The sequence below is a fragment of the Salmo trutta genome, chromosome 10 (assembly GCF_901001165.1).
Source record: "Salmo trutta chromosome 10, fSalTru1.1, whole genome shotgun sequence".
In the NCBI taxonomy this organism is placed as follows: Eukaryota; Metazoa; Chordata; class Actinopteri; order Salmoniformes; family Salmonidae; genus Salmo; species Salmo trutta.
Window position 1 is genome coordinate 38,578,016 of NC_042966.1, and position 12,057 is coordinate 38,590,072.

The following is a 12,057-nucleotide window of genomic DNA, read 5'->3' on the forward strand; positions in this document are numbered from 1 at the left end:
CTCGCTAGCTTTGCAAATTCAGCTATTGTTGGAAGCCAGCCAATATGAAACAAACGATTAAAATGACAAAAGGTTGCAGCATATGTTGTGTAAATGGTGAACTCATACAGCTGTCAACTCTTGTCACTGCAATCCGTTTCACATTTGCTAAGCTACCTTTTAGATCGAAGCCCATATAGAATGATAGAAGATAAGATGATAGAAGCCCATCTCCTACTGTAAATAACCTACACACTGTGTGTGTGTAGCCAGCCAGGTAGAAAAATGGCAGAAAAAAGACGGACATCAGAGTATTTTTCAGTACACCAAAACGCAAAGTAAGAACCCTAGTAGCCTAATATCTCAGACTAGTTGATAAAATGTTCATAAGAAAGAAGTGAAATGCTAATGGAAATGTTTCACAATGATGTCATTAGGCAGAGCAGGCAACAGATGGCACACAGACAGCAGAGTTGGGGACAGATAGGCAGGGACAGACTGGCAGAGACAGGGAGTCTCAGATTAGTTTGTTGAGTCTTTGTTTGGCAACATTATGAAAGGTTGTAAAATGTTTTTACTTGTAAAATAGGAACATAATTGGAAAATGCCATGGATACCCCCACTCTCAACTTAAACTGGTGACTGAACTAAGATTTGTTAAAGGCAATGGTATTGCTGTTGTGATTAGTTGTGTAGTTTTGGGTACCGGTAGTTAGGAGTACGGCAAACACCTTATTTCTTTGGTTCCTCAATATACATTTACCATATTACAACGTAGGCTATGTGTTACAGCACTACTTTTGGTGTCCCCCTCAGGAATTGCTCTTGAGAAAATTTCATGTAATTGTCCCCTCCAAAGTTGATATCAGATTTTCGCCCCTGATTGTATATATCTTTATTAGAAACAATACTATATTTCCCTTGACGGAGTGATACTGAATGTAAAAAATGGCTCAACTTACCCCACTCACCCCTACAGGGTCCCTTCAAAACATACTCTACCAGAGCTGACCCACTGGGCTTTGGTGAATTCTGTATTTTTCCATATCTGCATCCCAAATACCAGCCTATTCATGGAAATGAACAGAACTGCAATTGATCATTCATTGAGGTTTTATTGAAAAAAGAACAATATAATAAATCGCATGTACAATAATAATAACAATAATATTATGAATAATATAAAAATCTGTACATTCCGTTGTTCTGCAGTACAACTGGAAGACTCTGATACAAAATGACTGAAACAGGGAGGGCGGGGGTCTCTGTACAACAAAAATAACATTCTAGCCTAACGGCCTTTAGCCGTTGATTCAAAATAAAAGAAATAGGAGATAGATTTGTCATAATGCAAACTCTACAGGCTTTCAATACACCTTATTAACATGCCTGGGATACAGTACTGTTGGCTTATTAAACCAAGATTCCCTAGTAAAACAACAAACAACTTATAATGAAAAATTAAATAATATTTGATAACAAGGCATGGCAATCCATAGACCTACTCTGGATATAAATATGAATGCATGAACAGCAAAGACAGGGTATGTCAGAGGGGCATATGTACTGTCTTTTACTCTCTCCTTATTTAAAGAGCCTGTAGGTGAAGATGTGCTTTTTTTTGTGATGGCAGAATAGTGGACGATTGTAAAGTACTAAGAAAGAAAATGTATGTTTTTTTTGTTTTACTTAAAAATGATTTTGAACTAAAAAAAAAGGAAAGTATTGTAACACTGTTATGTTCTGAGCATGTGCTTAAAGCCTTCTCGTCTTAACAACATGTTACTGGTCAAGTCTAGGGCCTAGAACCTGACATATATGTTTAGCTTTGAATATGAAAACAATGGTAAAACTTTACCGAAGCCCTGGCATCATAATAGCCATATAACTGTGTCTATCATGACTGTTACCACGGTGATATTGATGAAGTATTATGTTCAATGAGTTCCAATTAAGATCTAGCAACATCTATAAAATGATAACAAATGTATACACGTGTTAGAAAATAAATATTTTGTCTTCGTTTTTAAAAAAAAATTTACTTAAAAAAATACTCTACTTCTACCACTTATAACAAATGGATGAGACACATAATTATAATAATAATAATTATATTTGGCGTCTTCTGTTACCAAACCCTACAAAATGCAACAACGTAGCAGCACTTTTTAAGAACATTCGGATGCTAATTTTCCCTCCCTCCTTTGTCTTGTTGGTGTTGTTTGTTCAGTTCTGCTTCACTTTCGAATACTAATAACACCCTGCTAATTTCCTTCAAACAAAACAGGCATGTTTCTATTGATTTGACCAGCATTGAACGACATCTTAATGTATGTTATGTTGTACGTCTGTTATGAGACCGGCTCATTACCAACAGTACATACAACATGACCATATCCGCTTTGGATACGTACAGTATGGATGAATGCTAATAGTTCAGATAAATTTATCTAATTGATCATTTGAAAGGCTTTGTTGCACTACTTTATAATGGTTGCATAGTATGTTTTCTCCGATAGTATGAATTTCTCTCTACATTGAGCTACATTTCCTTGGATGTAATTCACCAAAGATCACCAGTTCACTGCAACATGATGGTCTATTCAAAGGCTAAAACAGTTTGCATCCACTGGGAAATTGGTGAGAAATTCCAATCTCAGCAAAAGGAGAAAAAAAAGGTTTCGTTACAAGGCTGTACTGCATCTTTAATTGTTTGGATTAACATTCCAAAACGCTTGAGTACTTTGGAGCTGGGTGCCCAGGATCAATTCAAAGTGCAAATTAGCAAAATCAAAATAATATTTGGTTTTCACAGAGCAGAACTTTCTAAATGTCTGTGTTACTCTATGGGTAGGCATCTTTGCATGTTTTTCCCCTAGTTTCTCTGAAACGAGAAAGTAGAGAATTTGCTTATAGCAGCATTTGTTTTATATACTAAAAGGCAGATAATAGAAATAAAACCGTTGTTCTCATCTTGTTCATGATTTGCTGGACAGATAAACAGAGAGACATGCCTGCTACTTTCAAGTCATCGTAGCTAACACCCATTCCAATATGTTATACAGATGCACATTCCTTTCTATACATAGATGCTAAAGTGATACATACATTACATTTTCTTGTGGGAACCTTTTTCAAGAACGTTATCCTTCCTATATGCACGTGTTTCATAGTGCTGTGCTTGCTGTAATATGCAATTACATTGTTTAATAAAAGTTACAAGTCCCCAGCTATCCCCTTCCCACAGCAGTACCGTCGGCATGAACCTGTCCTTCACCCAAGGCCCAGCTCAGCTCAATGTCCTTTACCCAAGGCCCAGCTCACCTCAATGTCCTTTACCCAATGTCCAGCTCAGCTCAATGTCCTTTACACTAGGCCCAGCTCAGCTCAATGTCCTTTACACTAGGCCCAGCTCAGCTCAATGTCCTTTACACTAGGCCCAGCTCAGCTCAATGCGCCGTTTATAACAACTAGATGGGATTCTAGAATCAGAATCTTCTTCTCTGTGAGGTGGTCTGCAGTCTCTGCACAGTCATATTTCAGATTCTCGTCTCAGGGGCCTGGACTCTAGTGGCACAGTGGCCTGGTGATGCTCTGAGTCTGACATATTGTCTGTCTGGGTTACATCTGGGCCCACGCTACCCCCGTTCCCCTCGTCCATCTCCTCTTTGTTAGTCAGCGCCACCTCGTTCTCGTAACAGAAGGAGTTGGAGCTGGACAGGATGTATTTTTTCTCGGCCAGGTCTCTGGCGCTGCATAGCGGGGTGCTGGGAACCTCGTAAGTCTTATGAAAACGAGAGTAGTCCACCTTGTAGTAGCTCTTCTCCTCGAAGAGCACCGGCTCGAAGCGGTGGCCCCACAGGATCTCGCTGGCCAGGTAGGAGCTGCGGCACTGGGTGGTCATGGCCGTGGCCTCCACCATCCCTTCCAGGATCACCACAATCTCGAATTCGGACGTCTCCAGCTCTTGCTTGCTCATGTTATAGAATGGGCTGTCCTCGTCGATCTCGTGGACGATGGTGATGGGCGACACCAGGAAGATACGGTCGACTCCGCTGTCGAAGCCCACATCAATGTCCATCTGGTCCAGAGGGATGAACTCCCCCTCTGCCGTGGTGCGCGACTTGAGGAGGTGGGCACGCACATGGGCCTCCACCAGGTGGCTTTTCCTCAGGTTGCCCACACGCCACATCAGACACAGCTTGTTGTCCCTCATGGCCACTGTAGCGTTGTGGCTGAACACCAGCGTCTCGTTCCTCTTCTTGGGCTTGGCCATCTTGGCCATGACGGCGCCGATGATGAAGGCATCGATAATGCAGCCCACAATGCTCTGGAAGACCACCATGAAGACCGCCACCGGACACTCGTCGGTGACGTAGCGGTAGCCGTAGCCGATGGTGGTCTGGGTCTCGATGGAAAACAGGAAGGCTGCAGTGAAACTGCTCACGTTGGAGACGCACTTCGGGGAGTCGTTCTCCAAGTCCCCGTGGAAGATGGCGACCAGCCAGAAGACACAGCCGAAGAACAGCCACGACAGGAGGAAGGCAAGGCAGAAGATGACAAACATCCACCGCCAGCGGATGTCTACGCATGTCGTGAAGATGTCGGCGAGGTAACGCTGGCCTTTCTCGGACACATTGATGAACTGCACATTGCAGTGACCGTCCTTCTTGACGAAGCGGCTCTGGGGCTGGTGCCGCGTGTGCACCTTGCCCTTGCCATTCCCATACCCGTTGGGCACTGCCACGGTGGCCAACTTCATACCGTGCTCCTCGGTTGACACAATACTGTAGCGGTTGGCTCGCACACTTCCCATCACCTCGTTCTGGTGGGAGGGCTGTAGCGCTGCTTCTACTTTGGAAAACAGTCTAAGTTTCTTGAAAAAGCGTTGGAGAAACAGTTTTGAAACACTAACGGGACCAACTCAAGCAGAAAATGGGGTGGTGAAGTGAGGCGGACGGAGGAAAGGAGGGAGAAGGAGACAAAGCCTCTCTCTCGGTCCTCGACGGCCTCTAGCTTGACTGCAACCAGGGAGAGGTCCTTGGGGTTGAGTAGTGCTCTCTCATCAGGCAGCCGGACCTCACCAATGACGTATGCTGAGGGAAAAAGAGAGAGAAAGGTTTTAGACTTGCTGATGAGTTATGATACATGAAATACCACCAACTGTCATGAATGATTATTTCAATATCCAATCGATTACTCTGTCGTGTGTGAAGCCTGAGAAAACAATCAAATACTGTATACCCAAGGGCAAGAACAAGCACGTCTCCTCATGCCAACAATATTTCATTCAGTTATGACAACAGTCATATTTAACCCCTATCCTGGCTTCTCCACTCTCTACTGAGAGAGGTCAGGGAGCAATGTCCCACTGATGGTCAGTCACAAAGCATACTTGTTTTTTGTTGCCCACGGTGTTGACAAGATCATTTCATGTTGGATTGTGGGTTGCGGTGTCTCTACGGGATCACGTGCACTTATGGTTTCTTTGACCCCCCCCCCCCCCCCCCCCCCCCAGCCGGACCGTTACTGTTTAAAAAAAACATTTTTGTTGATATATGATAACTGATCATGCTCAGACGCACGTATAACCATTGACATTTCTTATTTCTGGGGAACAACAACAGACAGCACATTTCTTGCAACATGGAAGAGGAAATAACAGTCGTGTTAAAGCAGCAAATGAACGATTGCCTTCAGTTTAATACTCCTTTACATGTAGACCCGTCACTTCCACTCTGTGACAACGGTCTTACTGTCTGTCACACCAGCCTGATTGTCAAATTGCACGGTGCGTGAACCAACCCTACTGCCTCATATACCCACTGGTGCGTTCTTAATACCCATTTTCACATACCTTGCTAATCACAACCTTGGGAAAGATGGAAAATGTTTTGTTGCTTGAATGTAAGCTACGGTACCATATCACTTGGCCAACCGACCAAACGGGTTCTTTTCTTTGAATGTCATTTATTAGGGTTCTGGAAATGTTCTAAGGCTCAAGCATGGTGTTTTCAGGTTGTAATGAGCTACTTTAATGGGGGTGTCAATTGTACAGAAATAACAGTTATTCCATTTTCTGTGTGACTTGATTATATTCATGTTTGTGGAGACTTTCTGATTAGTGATAACTTGACTTAGGACACTAGACCTACATGCATAGAAACATACTGCATGTATATTACACTGAAGAGAAAATCAGTCAATGTAAATGAATGAAATATGCCGTAATCTATGGATTTCACATGACCGAGCAGGGCCGCAGCCATGGGTTGGCCTGGCTCCAATCAGAATGAGTTTTTGCCAACAAAAGGGCTTTATTACAGACAGAAATACTCCTCAGTTTCATCAGCTGTCTGGGTGGCTGGTCTCAGAAGATCCTGCTGGTAAAGAAGCTGGATGTGGAGGTCCTGGGCTGGTGTGGTTACACGTGGTCGGCGGTTGTGAGGTCGGTTGGACGTTCTGCGAAATTCTCGAAAACAACATTGGAGGCGGCTTAAGATAGAGAAATCAACATTCAATTCCCTGGCAACAGTTCTGGGTGACATTCCTGCAGTCAGCATGCCAATTGCATGCTCCCTCAAAACTTGAGACATCTATGGCAGTGTGTTGTGTGACAAAACTGCACATTTTAGAGTGGCCTTGTATTGTCCCTGGCACAAGGTGCACCTGTGTAATGATCATGCTGTTTAATCAGCTTCTTGATATGCCACACCTGTCAGGTGGATGGATTATCTTGGCAAAGGAGAAATACTCACTAACAAGGATGTAAATAGAGAAATAAGCTTTTTGTGTATATGGAACCTTTTGGAGATCTTTTATTTCAGCTCATGAACCTCTCGTTCTCTCAAACCTAGAATTAGTGAACATAAAAGTTTAATCAGGAGAAACGACAGAGATTATCCAGTCGCAGTACATTTTAATGACCTAAAGCATGACATTTCTACCTTTTAGATTTTGTGGCGTAGAGAAAGTTAAGATATCAGACAGGGGAGGAGATTTAATAACACTGAGTAAAAGAGAATGTTTTTGGATTTTAATGATGAAATGCCTATGTATGTTGTGAATTTGAACATGAATTATGTCCCTATTTAAGATTACTCTGATGTTTTTCGTACGATGTATCCAATGATAAATGAAAACTTGCTCGGTAGGTCTATGTCCTCATTGTGGTTTTACAGACGCGTTTCATACGTCTTATTTACACACGTTATTTGAATATTTATGATATGCATATTATTAGATTTGGTAGCACTTACTTGTTTTTCCTTCACCTCCAACCCTTTTCCATGCGTGGAACGTACGTGGGTGGAGCTAGGTCTACATAAGGGTGCTAATTTTAAAAAATTCACAAAAGCTCTGACGAAAGCTGTGAGGCCGTTACGTAAGCTTATTAAAGATCAGGGATACTATCAAGAGCAGTGTGCGGTTTCCTTTTTCATTCATTTCAGCTCATGAAACATTGGACCAACGCTTTACATGTTGCGTTGATATGTTTGTTCAGTATTATATAATGTGCTGAAATGAATATGAAACATACATCTTTATTTTTTTTAACTGGGGGAAATGTGAACATAAGTGTACACAGGCCCTCTCTTTCTCTCTATCTTCCTCTCTCTCTCTCTCTCTCTCTCTCTCTCTCTTCTCCTCTCTCTCTCTATCTTCTCCTCTCTCTCTCTCTATCTTCCCCTCTCTCTCTCTATCTTCCTCTCTCTCTCTATCTTCCCCTCTCTCGCTCTCTCTATCTTCCCCTCTCTCGCTCTCTCTCGCTCTCTCTCTCTCTCTCTATCTTCCCCTCTCTCGCTCTCTCTCGCTCTCTCTCTCTATCTTCCCCTCTCTCGCTCTCTCTCTCTATCTTCCCCTCTCTCTCTCTGTCCCTCTCCCTCTCTCTCTCCCTCCCTCTCTCTCTCTCTCCCTCTCTCGCTCTCTCTCTCTCTATCTATCTATCTATCTCTCTCTCTAACTATATCTCTCTCTCTCTCTATATATATATATATATATATATATATATATATATCTCTCTCTCTCTCTCTCTCTGGGTGTACTTGAGTACAGCAGCATAGCTTGTTGACTCACAGAGTCCTCTGGGACTTCATATTCTCTCAGCAGCATAATGGCTGTCCTGTGAGGATTCTGTCTCTGGCACTACAGAAACACCACTCATTAGAGAGAGCCCTGCCTGCCTGTGCCTGAAGTGTTATACATGTTCTAGACCTCGCTGTCCTAGCAACCAACCATGGTTGCAATGAACACTGTGAACTCTTCTGTTATGTTTTTTGGGGGGGATTGTTTAAAAAATACTTTTGGGAGATTTGGTGATATGAGAGTCAGTGATTTATTTGTGTTCTTTAACATGTAAAGGTGAAGAAATAGCTTTTCTTAATGTCCTTTAACATTAAAAGGATAAGATTTAGCTTTTCTTCTTGCTCCCTTGCAAAACTGAAATCACCAAATATAATGATTTTGACTCGTGAAACATGAATAGATATGAGTAGACTACAGTCTCTGTTAAGTCCATTTACAAACATTTCTCTAGTATGTAGACTGCCTTCAGATATTTCCCTTCATGTTTGTAAATATAGTTTATAGAGTGATATCTGCAGTATCAGCTCCTTTGTCCTTAACTCTCTCTAGCATGTTGGTGGTGAGTAGAGTCAGGAGGAACTCTGTCATCAAACATGGGCACTATTTGGGGAATTTGGGGAATTCTGGATTGTTGACAGTAATTACTAATTAGACATGCAAAGTCAGTCTGCATCTCAACCTCTCCTCAATCAACACCAGTTAGGATGACTGTGCAGTTTACACAGTACATGATTAATGTGAGCTTTACCCGCCAACTAAATAAGTATCTTTCCAACTTGTTCTAGTCTGTTTTCTGACAGAGTGACGTGAATAGAAATTGATATGGCTATGTTTTGTTTTCTTTTGGGGGTTGAGAGGACACTTAATGGAAAATGATTACAGACATGTTGAATTTTGTATTGTCTTTTAGTAACATCAATAGATGCTATTTTCCCATCTGTTGCTATGACACCATGATAACAGAATGGAAAAGCATGACTGTTTATTGTTCTGATATAGCCCTTTTTTGATCAGTGGGATAATTAGTACTGCTGAACTGGCCTAATCTGAGAGGTGTATATACGGTGCCAATATTCACACGGTGGAAACAATGTCATGGTTGAAGTATCCTGCAGAAACATAACTTACAGAATGTATGGTAACTCCCTGACCCGCTGCCCAACGCACAGTCATTTACGGTCACCTTGAGGATGGTCTTGTCGCAGTTACCTCTGGGCCACACAAAAAAGCTATGTCTCATCTAGGACTACCATTTTAGATGCCCAGTGGAGTCAAAAAAATGTGATTTTCCTGTTTCATATATACATATATTTCCACACTATGAGGCTGGAATAAAACCGTGTGAATTTGTGAAAATTATGATAATGCCGTTTTAGTATAAAGAGCTGCTTGAAAATACATTTCTGTCTGTTTTTGGTGGAATGGAGTTTTGGCCTGCCTGATACATTAGTTAATAGACCAATAAGAAAGAGAGTTCCAAACCTTTCTGCCAATAACAGCTAGTCTTCAGTTTTCCCCTCCCAACTCAAGACCACTCCCAGACAGTCCTAGCTAAATTATTGCTTGAGAAATTGCTCTTTGCTAAGAAGCTATTTTTGTTTATTTTTGATCATTTCAATTGAAAACAATAGCAGTAAGGTACCTAATTGTTACCCAGTAATGATTTGATATTGAGATAAAAACGGTTGCATTGGACCTTTAACATAGAATGAAGTATGTGGCTCCAGACTCCAAGCAGCACTCGAAATGTAGCACATGCCAACGAGAAATGCGAACAGGTGCGGGCTAAAAAACGGGAACCGACTGAGTGATGCAATCTCTCATACAACGTTCAAACATTCCATCCATACCGTTATAATTGTACATGAATGTACGTTTACATGGAAAAAGATATACGAATAACACCGATTGCATGACAAATTGTAACTTTTGGGATGTTTCAGCCTATGTTTGTGAGCAGTGTATTACAACATAACTGTATGAATCAGCCGACGCATAAACATTACATGTTTTTTGCACTTAAAATGTATTATTATGGATTTAAACAGGTTGATGAAATGATATGCATTAATAAACAATAAAAAGTCCTGCTCTGCAAGCTTCTAGCCACAGTGGGTATGACTTTGTCTGAAAGACGGCGGGGTGCCAACAGCGCAGCGCATCCATTCAATGGAGCGACAGTCCAAGTGCAACTGTCCCAATATTCTCAAATATAGATAAAATAAAATAAACAGTAGTCTATGTTATGCAGCATCGTCAACTTCCCCATACGTTTGATACGAATTGCTACAAAGAGGTTGTTAAACCTTACCTGTTGCACATTTATAGACCGGGACAATATCAAAAGTTAGTTGAAATTATATTCCAGAAGATATGTCCGCTGGTAAACACTTTTCAAAGCGTTTGTTTCTGTTTTGTAGTAATGTTGGCTTCTTGTTATGATGACAGCGAGAACTGAAACTCCCTCGTGGCAATGAAATGACTGGTCTTAATAATGTGCTTAGCGAATAGTTCTCCATGGCAATTTAAATAGCGTATGCCGGCATGCTCCGCCTTCTGGACCCGACCCAGCCAATAGTATTACAGAGAGGAAGAACGCGTTGATGTAGGCTGATACATTTACACTGACGTATGAATCCGTGTGAGTGAAAATTCATAGGCTACAAACCGCAAGTAATGTTTTGGGAGACACATGTCAGAGGTTTGGATAGGAGGGTCATGCGTAACAACAAATGGGTTGTTTAGCGGTGCTTATTCATATTGATGATCGATTGTTCGTTTTTGGGTTGCCTGGAGCGGTGGTGTCATATTTTTCTAGTCTAAAAAGCCCAAGGGGCAAGGGGACAAGTTATATATTTCAACCTCTCCCCGACCCAGTCTGTAATACCTACATGTTTCAAGTAGACCACCAAATGACTACCACCGTAGCGCTTATATACGTAGCCATGAATTGCTTTGAAAGGCTGGTCATTGCTCACATTGACGCCATCATTCCAGACACACTGGACCCACTCCAATTCGTATACTGCTCCAACAGTTCCTCAGACACCACTTTCTCTATTGCACTCCACACTGCACTCTCCCACCTGGATAAGAGGAACACCTACACTGTAACACATTGCTGTACAGTCGTGGCCAAAAGTTTTGAGAATTTCGCAAATATTACTTTTCACAAAGTTTGCTGCTTCAGTGTCTTTAGATATTTTTGTCAGATGTTACTATGGAATACTGAAGTATACTTACAAGCATTTCATAAGTGTCAAAGGCTTTTATAGACAATTACATGAAGTTGATGCAAAGAGTCAATATTTGCAGTGTTGGCCCTTCTTTTTCAAGACCTCTGCAATCCACCCTGGCATGCTGTCAATTAACTTCTGGGCCACATCCTGACCGATGGCCGCCCATTCTTGTATAATCAATGCTTGGAGTTGGTCAGAATTTGTGGGTTTTGTTTGTCCACCCGCCTCTTGAGGATTGGCTACAAGTTCTCAATGGGATTAAGGTCTGGGGAGTTTCTTGGCCATGGACCCAAAATATCGATGTTTTTTTCCCCGAGCCACTTAGTTATCACTTTTGCCTTATGGCAAGGTGCTCTATCATGCTGGAAAAGGCATTGTTCATCACCAAACTGTTCCTGGATGGTTGGGAGAAGTTGCTCTCGGAGGATGTGTTGGCACCATTCTTTATTCATGGCTGTGTTCTTAGGCAAAATTGTGAGTGAGCCCACTCCCTTGGCTGAGAAGCAACCCCACACATGAATGGTCTCAGGATGCTTTACTGTTGGCATGACACAGGACTGATGGTAGCGCTCACCTTGTCTTCTCTGGACAAGGTTTTTTTTCTGGATGCCCCAAACAATCGGAAAGTGGATTCATCAGAGAAAATGATTTTACCCCAGTCCTCAGCAGTCCAATCCCTGTACCTTTTGCAGAATATCAGTCTGTCCCTGATGTTTTTCTTGGAGAGAAGTGGCTTCTTTGCTGCCCTTCTTGA

General features: G+C 42.0%; 1 protein-coding gene across 1 annotated transcript; it reads right to left on the reverse strand.

The window, feature by feature from the left end:
• Nucleotides 1–1,074: 1,074 nt before the first annotated feature.
• On the reverse strand, nt 1,075–10,610 carry LOC115201696 (inward rectifier potassium channel 2-like). Its single transcript, XM_029765523.1, has 2 exons — nt 10,376–10,610; nt 1,075–5,075 (listed from the first exon to the last, which is right to left on the reverse strand). The coding sequence occupies exon 2, from the start codon at nt 4,793–4,795 to the stop codon at nt 3,512–3,514; it is 1,284 nt and encodes a 427-aa protein (XP_029621383.1). The 5' UTR covers nt 4,796–5,075; nt 10,376–10,610; the 3' UTR covers nt 1,075–3,511.
• Between the last annotated feature and the right edge of the window lie 1,447 nt (nt 10,611–12,057).